At 47.1% G+C, this 17,490-nt stretch overlaps 1 protein-coding gene across 1 annotated transcript; it reads right to left on the bottom strand.

Moving 5' to 3' along the window:
* Positions 1 to 14,290: 14,290 nt before the first annotated feature.
* Positions 14,291 to 17,185, bottom strand: POU4F3 (POU class 4 homeobox 3). The gene is made up of 2 exons (XM_054547048.2): positions 16,792 to 17,185; positions 14,291 to 16,476 (listed from the first exon to the last, which is right to left on the bottom strand). The coding sequence occupies exons 1-2, from the start codon at positions 16,909 to 16,911 to the stop codon at positions 15,580 to 15,582; spliced, it is 1,017 nt and encodes a 338-aa protein (XP_054403023.1). The 5' UTR covers positions 16,912 to 17,185; the 3' UTR covers positions 14,291 to 15,579.
* Between the last annotated feature and the right edge of the window lie 305 nt (positions 17,186 to 17,490).

Raw genomic sequence — 17,490 nt, 5'->3', positions numbered from 1 at the left:
GAACCATTTTTCTTCAGTTCTTCAGTCAACTTGTGCTAGCAAAAAAAAAATTTAACAACCCAAGTTCCTCAAAAAATTAAAAGTTAAAAACTGAAATACCATATGATCCAGCAATCCCACTACTTGGTATATATCCAAAGAAAATGAAATCATTTTGTCAAAGAGCTATTTGCACTTCATGTTCACTGCAGCATTATTCACAATAACCAAAACACGAAATAGGCCGGGCGTGGTGGCTCACATCTGTAATCCCAGCACTTAGGGAGGCTGAGGCAGATCACTTGAGCCCAGGAGTTCCTGACCAGCCTGGGTAACATGGCAAAACCCTGCCTCTACAAAAAATAAAAAAATTAGCCTTAGTTGGGTGTGGTGGTGCATGCCTGAAGTCCCAGCTACTTCGGAGACTGAGGCAGGAGGATCACTTGAGCCCAGGAGGCAGAGGTTGCAGTGAGCCAAGATAGCACTACTGCACTCCAGCTCAGGTGACAGAACGCGACCCAGTATCAAAACATATATGGAATCAACCTAAGTGTTAAGTGCCCATCAATGGGTAAGTGGATAAAGAAAATGTGGCATACCTACACAATGGAATACTATTCAGCCTTTAAAAGAAGGAAATTCTGTCATTTGCAACAACGTGAATGAACATAGAGGATATTATGTTAATGAAATAAAACAAATACCACATGATCTCACGTAAGTATGGACTCTCAAAAAGTTGAACTCATAGAAGCAGTGAGTAGAATGGTGGTTATCGGGGCTAGGGTGGTTACTGGGGAGGAGCGGTTGGCGGGGATGTTGGTCAAAAGATACAAAATTCCAGTTAGGAGAAATAAGTTCAAGAGATCTATTGTACAACATGGTGACTATAGTTCATAACAATGTATTTTATTCTTGAAGATCTCTTTAAGAGAGTAGGTTTTAAAGTGTTCTCACTACAGAAAATAGTAAGTATATGAGGTCACACAGACATTATTTAGTTCTATTTGGCCATTCCACAATGCATACATATTTCAAAATATCATGTCGTACATCATACATATCTATAATCTGGGGGCCAATTAAAAGAAATAAATGAATGTACCCTTCAGGGTATTCATAATCATTTTATTTATTTATTTTGAAACAGACTCTCACTCTGTCACCCAGGCTGGAGTGCAGCGGCGCAATTTCAGCTCACTGCAACCTCTGCCTTCTGGGTTCAAATGATTCTCCTGCCTCAGCCTCCCGAGTAGCTGGGATTACAGGCGCCCGCCACCATGCCTGGCTAATTTTTGTATTTTTAGTGGAGACTGAGTTTCGCCCTGTTGGCCAAGTCTCGAACTCCTGACCTGAGATGATTCACCCACCTCAGCCTCCCAAAGTGCTGGGATTACAAGCATGATCAGCCTCATAATCATTTTAATCATTTTAATCATTCTATTTATTTTATGTCAAATGAAGATCTTTAGAAGTGCTCAGCATCAAATACTTTGTTATCCTTTCCCCTGTATGTAATTAAAAACAAAAATACTACAACATAAAATACAGGAGAGGAGGCCCAGCACAATTCTGAATTTTATTACTAGGATGCTTTTTTTCTTAACACCAAATAGTGAAGTCTTCCAAAGCACCTTTTCTTATTTTGGGTATTTTCACCTTGCAAGTACCCTAAATGTATGTTTAGGCTGACTTTATGTGATTAAGCCCTGTCTTAGAGCTTTCTTTCTTTCTTTCTTTTCTTTCCCTTTTTTTTTTTTTTTTTTTGAGACGGAGCCTCACTCTGTTGCCCAGGCTGGAATGCAGTGACGCAATCTCAGCTCACTGCAACCTCTGCCTCCCAGTTCAAGCAATTCTCATGCCTCAGCTTCCTGAGTAGCTGGGACTACAGGTGTACACCACCACGCCTGGCTTAATTTTGTATTTTTAGTAGAGAAGGGGTTTCACCATATTGGCCAGGCTGGTCTCGAACTCCTGGCCTCAAGTGATCTTCCTGCCTCAGCCTCCCAAATTGCTGGGATTACAGGTATGAACCACTGCGACTGGCCTATTTTAGAGCTTTCTGTATAGCCTATTGCTTCTGGATACTCAAAGGCTCAAAAGAAAACCTAAAAATAGGCAATAATCTTCGCAAGCACTTTGACACTCTGTGATCAGGAAAAAAGAGACAAGGGGGAAAAACTGAGGAGACAGAAGGTCTCACTCTGTCACACAGGCTGGAGTGCAGTGGCATAAACATGCTGACTGCATGCAGCCTCAACCTCCTGGGCCCAAGCAATTCTCCCACCTTAGCCTCCCAAGTAGCTGGGATGACAGGTGCACACCACCAGGCCCGGCTTATTTTTTAAATTTTTTGTAGAGATAGGGTCTCACCATGTTGCCCAGGCTTGCCTTAAACTCCTGTGCTCAAGCGATTTGCCTGCCTCGGCTAAAAATGGGAGAGAAGATAAAGCCAGGCCAGCAGACAAAAGGCAATGAAGGCCCTCAATCTAGTTCCTACTCCACAAAACCATTTTTAAATGACAGTGACATTTCCTCTGAAGTCTTCAGTTCTCCCTATGCTAACACTATAGACTGAAAATATTTGAATTTTTTTGTTTTGCTTTGCTTTTTTTTTTCTTTCTTTGGGACAAGGTCTTGCTCTGTCGCCCAGGTTGGAGTGCAGTGGCACAGTCACAGCTCACTACAGCTTCAATCTCCCGGGCTTAAACAATCCTGCTGCCTCAGCCTCCTGAGTAACTGGGACCACAGGTATGTGCCACCATGCCCAGATAATGTTTGCATTTTTTGTAGAGATGGGGTTTTGCCATGTTGCCCAAGCTGGCCTTGAACTGAACTCAAGTGATCTGCCTGCCTTGGCCTCCCAAAGGAGGTGTAAGCGATTGCACCTGGCCTGAGTTTTTCTAATACAGTAAGTTGATAAAGGAATACAGCCTAATATTTTTATCAGTATCAACTTTAAATCTATATCTTCGTATTCCAAAGACAAATTGAAAAAGTAAAACTATTAAAATAATATTTATATTCCATGCTACTTTAAGGAAGTTGTAAGTTTTTTTGATGAGCTAGTACCTTTGTATTTTACACCAGTGGGCTCTAGGAATGAACAATCATTTATAGCAGCATCAGCTCTCAGGATGGAAAGAGATGTCATCTCACTGCCCCCACCTCTCCCTGACAGTATAACTCACTAGAATCTCTGCCCAAATCCTCAGACAGGGGCTCACAGCACGGCCCTCGCCTTCAACTGTGTTGACTGCCAGAGCCTTCTTCCTTGAAAGGAGCTGAAATCCTTTTCTCTCTGTGACTTATTTCCTATCTAGCTACACCCCTGGGGCCCCATAAAACAAAAGTAAGCCTTCTTTCACATAAAAGCCCTTCAGATTCCAGCCTTAAAAACACAAGTCCATTTTCTTCTACAGGAGTAAGCTTGACATCACTCTCAAGGCAGACCATCCTGGTTTTAACTCCTAGGTTCTAGCATTTATTAGTTGTTTGACTTTGGACAAGTTGTTTAACTTCCTGGTGCCTAATTTATAAAATGTGTAATATAATACATATACTTTACATAGGTGTATAAAACATTTTAGAAAGGGAAGTATTTTGAATATATGAATACTGCATACCTTCTAAAACTCCTTTCTTGGCAAGTTGCAGTGGCTCACACCTGTAATCTCAACACGTACGGAGGGCAAGGTGGGAGGATCACTTGAGGCCGGGAGCTTGAGGCTGCAGTGAGCTATGCACTGCAGGGATTACAGGCGCCCACCACCATGCCTGGCTAATTTTTGTATTTTTAGTAGAGACAGGGTTTTGCCCTGTTGGCCAGGCTGGTCTTGAACTCCTGACCTCAGGTGATTCACCCCCCCTCAGCCTCCCAAAGTGCTGGGATTACAAGCATGATCAGCCTCATAATCATTTTAATCATTATATTTATTTTGTGTTGGGTCAAATGAAGATCTTTAGAAGTGCTCAAGTCAAAAGAAGATCTTTAGAAGGCTGCAGTGAGCTACGATCATGCCACAACACCCCAGCCTGGGAGACAGAATGAGATTCTGTCTCCAAAAGAAAAATGAAATAAAATTCATTTCTTTCCTTCGCCTTTCGAGGGACAGGGTGTCATGAGGAGGATAGTAAGCAAGAACAACTCATTCACTGACTCAAGTTCAAATATTTGTTAAATAGCTGTTCTTCTAAAGTGATTGGTAGAAAAGTTGTTTTATTGTTATTTACCATATATTAACTAAATTCCTTTTAGTTATCATCTTTGCCCTACAACAAAACTGTTGCATTAGAATTTATTTCCAAATTGGGCTACTTGTTCTTATGAGCCACATGTCAGTGTGCAGAATTGCGGTTGTAACCAAAGGTTCTGAATGCTGCATCAATGTACTCCATGACACACAGTAGTGTGTGTATGTGCACACACACAAGCTCGTAGACTGAATGTTTGTGTACCCCCAAAATTAATATGTGGAAGCTCCAATCCCCAGTGTGATGGTATTTGGAGTTGGGGACTGTGGGAGGTAATTAGATCATAAGGATGGACTCTCATGAATTGTGTTAGTGCCCTTTGAAGAAGAGACATGAGAGAAATGGTCTCTCCTTCTCTTGGCCATGTGAGGACACAGTGAGAAGGTGGCCATCTGTAAACCAAGAAAAGGGCCCTCGTCAGACATCAAATATGTGGCCACCTTAATCTTTAACTTAGCAGCCTCCGGAACTGTGAGAAATAAACTGTTGTTTGAGCCACCTTGCCTGTGCTATTTGTTACAGCAGTCCAAGCTGTCAAGCTCACGTGCATGTTTGGCAAAACAGTCAGAGATGTGTTGTTGACATGGAATGCAAAATATATACCACCTTTAATGAAATAAAAATTGACATAAGATTTGTGTTTCAGAGTATATACCCAGACTCCAGTGTGAGGCACTTTGGTTGAAAAAACAATACTTATAAGAAAACTTTTCCTCACTCTGGGCAAGAAATCATAATTTTTTGCAGGTAGATTGTGAAAAATATAGATTCCTGGGTCCCTAAGACTACAATGTCATATTTTCTAGTGAGAGGATCTCTAAGAACCCTTCCCAGCTCACATGCTAGGATTTCATACGTCTAACAGTGATAACATAAAATATTTGAGTCAATATTATTAAAGCCCCTCTTGTGATGGAAAAACCCTACTGTTACAGTCGGAGAAATACAGGTCTTCCCTCATTAACCTGACACAATTAATAGAAGAGATTGGGCCATCCTATACAAAGCCATAAGCAGTAGTAAAATGCTAAAGGCAAAAACAACTAAGAAGTAAAAAGCATAGAACAGACAGAAGTTCTGGAGAGTTGGGGATGGAAGAATTGAAGGTAATCCAAGTTTTAATCATTTTACCTGGGCAATCTGACCAGTAACTCAGACTCCAAAGGCTGAATGAGTTTATACTGTAAATATTAACACATGTCAGGAGGATAGAAAAATGAAGGTCTGAGAGCAGAGAACAAGTGACAAGTGGTCTGGTTAGCTTTTTTTTTTTTTTTTTTTGAGATGAAGTCTCACTCTGTCGCCTATGCTGAAGTGCAGTGGCAGGATCTCCACTCACTGCAACCTCCACCTCCTGGGCTCAAGCAATTCTCCTGCCTCAGCCTCCTGAGTAGCTGGGACTACAGGCACATGCCACCACACCCAGCTAATTTTTGTATTTTTAGTAGAGACAGGGTTTCACCATGTTGGCCAGGCTGGTCTCGAACTCTTGGCCTGAAGAGATCTGCCTGCCTCCCAAAGTGCTAAGATTACAGGCGTGAGCCACCACGCCCAGCCAGCATTTTCTTATCTGTGGACTCCAGCCAGAGCTGGGGCAGGTTTGGGTACTACCTTGCCCAGCCCACAACAAACCACAGTCCCTCTGCCCCCAGACCTACTGATGGGGCTGGGTCTCCCTAGACCTGCTGATAAACCGGCTTGGCTGAGCCAGGACTATTTAGTCTAACAAAATGTTTTAATTTTACCCCACCTCGCCTACCCACCCTGCCATTTATTTTTAAACTTACAAACTGTGAGTATTTTTATTTTTTCAATGGCAGGTAATGATTTGGGGGATCTCGTTTCTGCCAATGATCTTAGAAGCGTGAATTCTGGGAACCCAAGAGATAGCATACTTGATAGCCCTTCTCCCAGCTCTACTTGGATTGTACAACTATCTTTTCACAAACAAAATAGAAAAATAAAATAAGCCAAAATAAATATAAACATAAGACATGCCAGTGTCTATGCTCATTAGCTCACATAATGCTACAGCTGGCAGCCTCAGAGATTGTCTGGTTCAACTCTCTCATTTTACCATTAGGGAAAGAAGGGCTAGGGCAGGGAAGTCCCAGCTCAAAATCTCAATTCTGCCTGTTGGCAGGACCGGTTAAAAAAATTTTAACCTAGCTTATGACCCCTGATGTGGTGCTTTTTTCACTCCCCCCATGCTGTCTCTTCAGAGACTATTGATCTGAAAAATAATTTTGTCAAAGCCATCTGGAGTCCTTATTGGCAAATGGCTCATCATCTAATTGGCACTTTATTTTTGCCTTCAGTAAAATTCTTCCCTGTTTGCTAAATTGGGTTCAGTGCTTATAGGTATTTGACCCTAAATTTGGACGGTCACATAAAGAAAGCCCTTTAGTTTGCCTAGTTTTGGGGGCTCCTAACCTGGGACCCAGGAATTTATGGGTTGAGTCAGGGGATCCATGACTTCTAGAAGTTAGCAAAAATTTTGAGTGCACAAAGGTGCATTTATTTCTGGATTAGGGACACAGTTTTCTTCAAATTTTCAAGGGATTCCATGAGTCCTCACCAACTTTGAACTACTGAACTATCTAGTTCGATTTCTTCAAGTTAGAGTTGAGGAAACTGAGGCACTGAGAAGTGAATAGACTTGCCAAGGTCAAACAGAACAGAGTAAAGCCTAGAACTCAGATCTCTTTGTGTATATTCTATATTCTTTCTCACTACACCAGCAGGCCTGTGTATTTGTAGTCTCATCCGAGATGATTCTGTTTCCCTGAGCTCACTCTCCTCCAACCCATATTTTTTGCTACAAGAGGAATTCACTGAAGGGGTATGTAGGGCTCAAAACAAATCAACCCAAGCCCAGGAACAGCGGCTCCTTGTATCTCTCCCAGCAGTAAGTCAAGATCACCACCTTGGAGTTCTCTCAAAGATTCCCAGGCCTTCGGCTCCCTCCCACGTAGGTGCTCAGCTGGAGTTTCTGCAGTCTGGAGTCTGGTGTCCAATCCCAACCCTTGGTGAATTATTTGGTTTTTTATTTTTATTTTTATTTTTGAGATGGAGTCTCGCTCTGTCATCTGGGCTGGAGTGCAGTGGCGCATTCTCAGCTTACTGCAACCTCCGCCTCCTGTATTCAAGTGATTCTCCTGCCTCAGCGTCCTAAGTAGCTGGGATCACAGGCGCCTACCACCACGCCCAGCTAAGTTTTTTGTAATTTTAGTAGAGACGGGGTTTCACCATGTTGGCCAGGCTGGTCTCAAACTCCTGACCTCATGATCTGCCTGCCTCGGCCTCCTAAAGTGCTGGGATTACAGGCATGTGCCACCTCGCCCAGCCACCTAGGTGTGAATTATTGTGATGTCATCAATGTTTTCCCCAGCCCTGTCATAGCTGTGTACACCAAAGAAAAACTCCCCTCACTAGAGAAGTGGGCTTACTTGGTGGAGATGAAGGAGCAAAGAGATTTTTAAGGAAATGTAGTAAAACTAAGTACCATATGCACTGAAGCATCCAGTAGATAAAGGTACCTCCACTATAAATATAGTGTCTAATTCCATAGCAATAACAGATAGGCTGCTTTAAATTCTATTCAGAAGAAGGTGGGATAGAACTCAAATCAACATATAAACCCTCTTTATGAGTAGGCAGTTTTTACACATTATGACGTCTGCACCTCCAAATTAATTGTTAGTTTAAAAAATCAGAATTTGGCTAGGCACGGTGGCTCCCTGCACTTTGGGAGGCCGAGGCAGGTGGATCACCTGAGGTCAGGAGTTCGGGACCAGCCTGGCCAACATGATGAAACTCCATCTCTACTAAAAATACGAAAAATTAGCTGGGCATGGTGGCGTGCACCTGTAATCCCAGCTACTCAGGAGGCTGAGGCAGGAGAATCGCTTGAACCCAGGAGGTGGAGGTTGCAGTGAGCCAAGATCGCACCACTGCACTCTAGCCTGGGCAACGAGCAAAACTCTGTCTCAAAAAAACAAAGAAAAAAAATCAGAATTTTCAACTGCCCACTCAATTCATTTTTTTAAATTATTGATTTTATATAAAACTTCCTATGATCCTTGGTGTGGAAAGAATATTCAAGATTATTATATCTCTAATTTTCTGATTCATAGCAAGAAGTTAAAACACAATGACTAGGAATGACAAATCAAGAAATGGCAGCCAATAAAATATCTCTGGAATATACATAAGAAACTGACAATGTTGTTTACCTTTAACAAAGAGAACTGAGTGACTTGGGTCAAGGAAGAAGAAAGACTTGTCATGGCAAATCTTTTAGTTCTTTTGAATTTGAATCATGTATTATTTAATTAAAGTATTAATAAACAAACTTTGAATTTTGAGAAAAGAAATAGTGCCAAAGATATATTATTTAGACATGCAATTAACTACCAGAAGAAGCAACTAAAAATGGTTGAGGGTGGCGGTTGGTCAAATTGCCCTTCTGTATTATTCCATTTTTAAATGACATGCATAAATTAATTTGACCATACATAAAATGTATCTATAAAAAACAGAAAAGAAAATCACCTCTAATCAACTGGTTTTATAGGTAAAGAAACTGAGGCTCCAAGGGGAGGAGATACTACTATCAAGGTGGCAGAGTTTAGATGCACACACTTGGTTGTGTCTCAGCCCAGAGCTTTCCTTAACATGGTCAGGGACTTTTGGAGTGGCTGGTGTGTAAATGCCTTCTAATTATTATTATTAGATGATTATTAGATTAAGACATTTTAGGGATATTTGAATAAAATTGACCTCTCCTTATTTTGATCCTCTGTGCTAATAATTTTACCCTTTTTTATTTATTCAATTACAAGCAAATCGACAGGAGACATTTATATGAGGCAGCTTAAACCCCAGCTAATGGAGTGCCTAATGACTAATTGATCAGATCCCAACCCAGAGAGCAGCTCTGAGTGGCCTAAAGGAATTTATGCAATTAGTTTAGGTTTGGTAGAAATTGAGTGCATATGAAAGTAAGCTTTTTATGGTCTTGATTTATGAGGGCTGGACATTATATCTGCCAAGAGGTGAGCAGCCTAGCTAAGCCTCAGGCGTTGCGGGGCGGGGGGCTCTGTCACAGGCAGGGATGTTGGGATTTGGAGCGGGACTGATGTGTGTTTTGGGAGGGAGCGGGAAGGAAAGTGGGGGAAAGAAAGGTGGTGAAATTAGAGATGGGATTCGGCCAGAGACCCCAGTGAAATTACGGTGGTGCCTCCCACCCCATGTAATTCAAAGTAAAAATAATATTAAATGCTAAATATCTACAAAGAAGTCCAACAAAAATCTGACTTTCCCAGGCTGAACACTTGAATTTTGTGTGTGTGTGTGTGTGTGTGTGTAATCCTAAAACTCAAAATCTTTTAAATATTAAATTACATATACAGTCTATAAAAAGAGAGCGAGGGCAGTTTCTGTCCCAGTTTGCCTCCAGTGGCAGGCAAGGCTGCGCAGGGCTGAACTGAGGGAAGACGCAGAAATCTGACAGTTTATAGAGAAAAGTATAAGCAACGGGTGGGGAGGATTCAGAGCCTCGCGGACCAGGCAATTGCCCCTCCCGCGGTCCAGGGGACTCCTCAGGCCGGGACGCAGCCGAGGGGAAGCCCCATCCGGAGGCGCCGGGAGGAGCCGGCGAACCCTGACCCAGCCGGGGAGCCCTGGGAGTTGCGCTAGTGCGGAAGCGCCGTCGGGGGAACAAGGGAAACCTGACTTGATCGGAAAAGAGCGATCGAAGGGGAGACTAATTTGTCCGCCGAGGTCCTCGCTGGCTCCGTCTGCCTGCCGGGGCGGGGTTACGCGGGGGCTCCCGCCGCTCGGAGGAAGAGAAGAAAGAGGGGAAGGCGACTCTGCGCGCGCCCGGGGACGCGGGCCCCCTCGCTCCGGCACGTGGGGCCCAGAGTTTCGCGCCTGCGAGGCTGGAGGGAAGCTAAGAGCGGCTGAGTGAGAGACACGCGAACAGTCGCACGCGGACAGGGCGGGAGACGCGAGTGGCGCGCGGGACATAAACGCGTGGAGGCTCCGAAGCCCGGCGAGGACAGCGGGCGTTCTCGGCTCCCACCACCTCCTCTGCTCGCGCTGCCTAATCTGGTGCCGAATCGGACTCACCTGCTCCTCCTTCACCCCCAGGCGGTCCGCTTCCCCACCCCAGCCAGAGGTGATCTCACTTGAGAACGGAAGAAGCAAAGGCACCGGGTTTTTGCCAGGTCTCTCCGCTAAACGGCTGTGTTCACGACTTGTCCTGGGCAAGTTACATAAACTCTCTGTGCCTCTATGTTCTCATCTGTAAAAAGGGATTAGAAATTGTACCTACTCATGGTGTTGTTTAGGAATTAACAAACGAATGCGCTAAAGCGCTTGGAACAGTACCTCGCATAGGGGAATCTCGCCATACGTTTTAGATATCATTACTAGTCATTTATCCAGCAAACATTTGTGGAGCGCTCGTTCTGTACGAGGCCCTGCGTTGAGTTCAGGGAGGCAGGGGTGAACTGGGTAGGTGCTATCAGGCAGTCTTAAAGACTAGGAAACAAATAAAACGGGCGGTGTGATAGCGTGATTGGAGAAGAGCTGTTTCAGGTAAAAGGAGCCAGCTAAGTCCGTCCCGCTCTCTAGGCCTCACTGCCTTCTTCGATTTGAAAAATAAAAATTAAAAAAATAAAAAAAATTTTAAAAAACACGGCTTTTAGGCGTTCTGCCCTTCGGCTCAAACATTCTGGCGCCGGGGCCAAAATTGGGAACAGGGCGGGGAAGGCATGTTCGCTGGGAAGGAGGAGGAGTCCAAGACCCCTGCTTCTGCTTTGCCCTCTGGTGCCCCGCCCCTCCTCGGGAGGAAGCGCAGCGCGAAGTCTGGAGCCTTCGAAAAGGCTGGATGGTGCCCGGGATTCCTCCAGGGAGGAGGTTCCGGGCTCCTGGAGCCGCTGACCCGGGCCAAGCTTCTCAGCGGGAGCTATGTATTCGTACCAGGCACTCCCAGGTAGCTGGGACGCACAGTGTGCAAAGCGGTTTCTTTTAAGCTTCCGTCTTGCCCGTGACAACCACTCCGAGAGCTGATAGGCACTGCTACCCTGACCAGACTGTGGCTCACAGAAGGAAAATGTTGATTCCACTTGACTCCAAGCCCTGAACTTGCCCCACAACACTGCCTTCACTTTTCTGAGTACAAAAAATGTTTTAAAGCGACGAAATATCTATTAATGCCTACTACGTGTCAGGCCCTGGTCTTACGTGATCTCATTTAATCATCAGAGCAATCCTGAGAGAGTCTTTTTTCCAGTTTTTCCAGTTTTACAGATGAGGACACTGAGGGTCAGAGCAGTAAGGTCACTTACTCAAGTAAGAGATGGAGCAGTTATTCCACCCCAGGTGTGTCCACTCCAGAACCAGAGCTGTTTCCATCTCAGGAGGAAAGTAAAAGAACTGGAACTCAAACGTCAGGCACACTGGGCAGGGCAGAGGTCACTCCCTGGTTCCCCCTCCCTACTCTTCCTCTAGGTTCCAAGGGCCATGTCACAGAGCATCCCCTGTGTACCCATAACCTCCAAAAGGTGAAGCACAGTCTCTTCTATTTAAACAAGAAGGAAACTGGCTACCTTTGAATGAAAGCCTGTGATGCAGACCACCACCTTGCCTCATCCCCATTCCCAGGGAGACTTGCCTATCCCTGATGGCTCTGTTCCTCCCTACAGTCCCTTGAATCCAGAGAGGATTCGGCTGGAAGGGGTGCTTTCATTTTACAAAACAAAAACCTAATTCATTCATTCAACAGACATCTAGTGTCTGCCACTCTAGGCCAGACCTTGAGCAGAGTACTGGACATGAAGTACTGAACAAAACTGAGACTACTTAGGCACAGACAGAGGAAGTCGCTGGCCAGAGATAACACAGTTCAGGACCCCAGGACTCCTGCCACCAAGTTCTGCCTACCAGGGCTTTAGCCATGCTGGAATGTGTATGCCTAGCTCATTCTAGATGAAGCCCCTGTTCCAGCCGGGTAGTTCTCAAAGTCCCACCCTCCGGAGGCCTGATGCAGGTTTCCATGCAAACACCCGCAAATACTGACTTCACTTTCTCTTGGTACAAGTTAAAGAAACTCTCAGCTGAGTCTTGGACCGTGCGTGTTGCAAGCTGACAGAATTAGGAAAATGAAAACCTGCTCCAGGTGATCTTAGAAAACACCCTCGATTACTCTTCAAAATAAATTTGGGGAAGTTTTACAGCTGGCATCAGAGGCTTAGAGAGGCGATCTGACTTGCCCAAGGTCACACGCTTCGGATGCATACTAGGCTTGTGTAAACCCCAGACCTGCTAGTACCACCTCCCTCCCCCGAGAGGTCTGTGCCTCCGCCGAACGAGTGGCAAAGGCGACTGCACAATCCTGGGGAAACCACATCTCCAGTTGATTCCTGAGCAAGCCGAAGAGTGAGGCGACGGCGCCAGCCCGGCGCACTCAGGAGGAGGGAAAGGGTGGAGCGTTTCGCTGACCCGGCTGCAGCTCCGGCCTGCAGGTAGGAACCGGTCAAAATACTCCTGCGCATCACAGTCTCCGGCGCCTGAAGACTAGGCGCAGAGGCACGGCTCGGGGACTGGACCTAGTGCTACTGGACCGTCTTGGAGCAGACCTTGCGCTCAGGAGGCAGCTCCTCTCATCCTCTCCATAAAAGTCTCCCAAACTTTTGCAGTTGTCAATTAAAAGAAAAAAAAAGACTAAATACATAACGGCAGAGAACTTTTCGAAAAGAGGATGGAGGCAGATTTCCGGTTCTCTCCCGAGCCCGAAAATGCGAAGGCTCTTCTTACCTGCAGGAAACCTTGCAGCCCGCAAAAGCGCGTCCTTCTGGAGCGCTTCGCTTCGGCGCGGGACGCTCACGGTTGTCTCCTCTGCAGCCCGGCTGGGCTCTGGCCCTGTGTTTTATACCACTATAGGCAATTAATATTGCATCAGCCGTATTTTAAATTTTCAAAACCCACAATATAATGTAATGGCATAAGGGCATTTATTATTAAAGGACACCCGATGGAGAGGGAGGTGGAGGAATCGCTGGGGCTGTTGTGCAAGGCGGGGGTAAAGGGCTAAGGCCCAGGGAGCTGGGGGAGATCCGCAAGTTAGCTTATGCGGTAGGGGGTGTCGCACTGCGCGGAGGGCAAACCCACTCTGCTCCGAATTTCGGCCCCGTGGTTTGATGACCCGGAACTCTTTGAGGACGAAGCAGGGAAATGTGCAGATGACTCCTGGACTTGGAGCATTAAATTTTAAATCAGGAATGCGTTTCTACAGCTCGCAAATAAAAAGAGGGAGCGGAAAGAGAACAGGGAGCTGGCGTCTATGGAGCACCTACTATGTACAGGGCACTATGCTAGGCGCTTTGCAGCAGTTATAGCAGTACCCCCACAAAGAAGCCGAGATGGACCACAGAGTGAATAACAACCTGGATGAGAATTTCAGATGAATTTGGAACTCCAATGTGTCCCAGCAAATACTTTTCTCCCTCTTTGCCTCTATTATCTCACCTCCTCTCAAGCCCTTTGAATCTTTTAAAATAATTTGTAGCCTACAAAGCCCAAGCACTAGTTGACGTCTTAAAAAAACAATCTTACCTAGTCCTGACAATAACCTTGTGAAATAAGCGTTGGTCCCTTCATTCTGCAGACAAGCAATCTTGTTGGAGAAGGCTTAGAGAAATTAAGAAATTAGCCTCAGGATGGTTCTGCCAGTGAGTGGAGGCATTGGAGGCTCAAATTTCTATTAGCCCGGCTTCAAAGTTTACTAGCTAAGTCAAATTGAGCAGAGTCTCATAGATGGCAGGCAGGGAAGCATGGAAGGAAGTGCCTTGAAACCTCAAGTTCAGACACAAGCCACAGGGTCTCCCACGAGGAGCTCCAAGTGAGTCTGCCATGGAAGGGGAGTGGGGAGAACGGATGGCTGGGGGCTGGGCAGCAGAAACTGACAGCCCAGCCCTTTGGGGTTCTCCTTTTTAAATCCTTTCCAAAGCTAGTACCCCTTAGCCTCTGAGAAAAAATAAAACCACTTTGATTCGGGTTGAAAAATAAAGCATTTATTTTAGAAGTTAATTCAAGGGGTAAAGAGAGAAGAAAACTTAATATTTTATTTGTATCTATTCAGAGAATGAAACCAAAGGTCACACAGCAACACGCAAACTACATGAAGCAACGAAAAAATAAAATAAAATTTGAGCTAGAGGGGCAGGGTGAGAAGGGTTCAGGCAGATGGTCCCACTCCTCTTCCCTCACAAAACTATAAGTGAACTTCCACCGAAAGACACCCACATAAAGTGAACGGAAAGAAGCAGAATTAAATAAATAATAGGAATGAACGATGTTAACAACAACAGTAATAACAAAAGCGCAACGAGGTTAGACGTGTTGAAAGGACTTGCATATAATGCAGAGAAGTTACAGTCACTTTCCAGCAGCCGACTGCACGCTGAGCTGGCAATCTGGCAAGAGCAGCGAGCTGGGGTCGGAGAGTCCTCAGCGGGTATGAACACTACCAACTCCCGCTCTCCAGCAAGCAGTAATTACCCCTCAAACACCAGTAGGTCGTGAAAGACGGCCGGAGCTGGTGCTGGCAGCTGCTTACAAACAGCCAAGCGATCCCAGAATTTTCAGTCGCCAGACTGGGCCCACCTGTTTTGAAGCCCTACTTACCACGAAAAAATGGCAACTTGGAGCCCGCAACTCCCTGCATACTTTCCCTGAACCTAATCTTCATGCTACCTTATGAGAATTTACGGCAAACCAAAGGATAAGGTGAATAGAATTTAGGCAAGGAAGGGAGTATAAGGCTATCCTTTGGAAACATACATGTATTTTATATACTGTAATAAATCTCCAGTGCATGTTTGTGTCCCCCTTAGATATCCTAGACTTTGTGTTATTATTGATCACTTCCTTTTTATCTCTTCACCCTTTGCCTAATCGCGCTTAGCAAAGTGGCGTTTTCACACTAGCTTCGGGCGGTTGGGCCAATTCACTGTCCTCTGCTTTGGGGCCCCTGCTCTGGAGTCGTGCGGCCCCGAGCGAGAGGGCAAATTTCAGCACCACGGACAGCACAAGTACCCTTCAGGCCCGCCCTTCTGGAATATTTTCCCAGCGCCAAAACTTTTTTTGGTGGGAATAGAAAGGAAAGAGGAAGAGAAGGCCGGAGGCAACCAGCCGGGACAAAGGGGGAAAGTCTGTGGCTTCGGAGGAGAGAGCTTAACCTGCCTAGGAAACGCCTTGGAGTTCCCGATAACCATCCCCCCAACCCGGGAGGGATGAGCACTAGGCTCTCCCAGCTCCCGACGCTGCGCCCTGCCGCAGTCAGTGGACAGCCGAATACTTCATTCGTTTCTGTTTCTGTCTCTGGTTGCAGAACCAGACTCTCACCACGTTCTTTTTAAGGTCCAGTTTCTCAGCGATAGCCGCGATCTTCTCAGATGAAGGACGTGGCTGGATAGCGAAATAGGCCTCGAGTGAACGCTTCTCCGGCGCCGCGATGGACGTGCGTTTGCGCTTCCGTTCGCTGCCGTTGAAGAGCTCTGGCTTGCTGTTCTTCTCTCGGTAGGCGGCCTCGGCCTCCTCCAACCAGGCCTGGAGCACCGGCTTGAGCGCGATCATGTTGTTGTGCGAGAGAGTGAGAGACTCGAACCTGCAGATGGTGCTTTGGCTCAGTGAGCCCACGCCGGGGATCTTGAGATTAGCCAGAGCCGCGCCCACGTCCGCCTGGGTCACCCCCAGCTTGATGCGCCGCTGCTTGAAGCGCTCGGCGAAGGCTTCCAGCTCGCGCGGGTCTGACTCCACGTCGCTGAGGCATGCAGGCATGGCGCTATGAGGGGCCACGGTGTGCGGGTGACTCATGCCCATGGCCTGGTGCAGGTGACCCATGGCGCCCAGGTGGTGTGGATGGATCTGTGCGGGCATCACCGAGTGTTCCGGAGCGCCCAGGCCGCTCACACTCAGCGTGGGCGAGATGTGCTCCAGCAGGTCGCCTTCGAGGCCCTGGTGCACGGCGTGGTGAGGGTGTGAGGTGAGCGCAGCTGGGTGGGAGATGGGCACGGTGGACGAAGTGGACGTGCAGGGCACGCTGCTCATGGTATGGTAGGTGGCGTCGGGCTTGAACGGATGGTTCTTGCCGTGGGAGACGATATCCACCGCCGCCAGAGCTTCGGCGCGTGCCAGCAGGCTCTCATCAAAGCTTCCAAATATATTACCCTGCAGCTGCAAGCAAGAAGGCGCACAGCACGGTCAGTAGGGAATACTGTCAACACAGGATTAAAACACATTTTCAAGCAACCGAGATGCCTCTCCTCAAAGCCCAGGTCATAAAAATTAATACGGAGGCAGCAGCTCTGCTGGAACAGACGTGTGGATCAGAGACATGAATGAGAGAGAGAGCGCGCCGGGAGAGAACGCGGGGGAGACAAGGAGAGGGGTTCAGACAGCGGCGATTGTTCTGGGCGACATGAAAAAAACATGAAGCTAGTGCCTGTCAAAAAATGTGCCTTAGAGCGGTAATTACGCTCCACTACGTACCTGCGGGGCTGGGAGACAGACTCGGCGCATGGCCTCGGAGCCGGAGTGCAGGCTGGAGAATTTGGGTTCTTGCAGCACCGGGTGCATGCCGAAAGGCTGCTTGGAGTTCATGGCCATCATCTTCGCGCTCCTAGCAGGGTGGCAGCAGGGGACATGGAATCAGGCTTGTCTAGCTTGCTTGCCGCTCTCCAAGTGAGCGCTGCTCAGCGCCCGCGCTCCCCTCGCCCTCTCTCTCGCTGCCTCCCCTCTCCCCCACCTGCTTCTTCACTCATCTTACAAGCAGCCTGCCAGGAAGGGCCCGGGCGCGCGCAGGCGTGCTCACGCGCCCGGGACTCGCAGGGGCGGCCCGGGAGGTGAGGCGAAACAGCAGCTAGCGGCGCGCCTTTCTGCGCCCGCGGCGGCCGCCCCCTCCACAGCCTTTATACCCGGGCCTGGCCTGGCCTCTCCCAGTCCGCCCCGCCCCGCCTGGCTCCAACCCGCCAGACCTTTCCGATTCTTTCTTCTTCGTGGACTTCCCTTCCCCCATGCCACCCCAAAAGTCTCAAACCTCTCCGTCCTGTCCCAGCTCGAACTGCCAGGATAAAAGGGCAGCCCTGGGCTGAGCTGGGTCAGGAAGTTGACCCTACTCCAACTTCCCCTCTCCACCACACACACACACACACACACACACACTCACACACACTCCGTCTGCCCGGCTGC

Source organism: Pongo abelii, chromosome 4 (assembly GCF_028885655.2).
Source record: "Pongo abelii isolate AG06213 chromosome 4, NHGRI_mPonAbe1-v2.0_pri, whole genome shotgun sequence".
Lineage (NCBI taxonomy): Eukaryota > Metazoa > Chordata > Mammalia > Primates > Hominidae > Pongo > Pongo abelii.
Note: the sequence above shows the minus strand (reverse complement) of the source record. Positions and strands in the feature narration are given on the sequence as shown.

Coding starts and splice junctions, on each gene's coding strand:
- POU4F3 (XM_054547048.2), bottom strand. CDS start 16,911: ATGATGGCCATGAACTCCAAGCAGCCTTTCGGCATGCACCCGGTGCTG. Junction 16,477..16,791: donor TCTGTCTCCCAGCCCCGCAG/GTACGTAGTGGA, acceptor TCTTGCTTGCAG/CTGCAGGGTAATATATTTGG.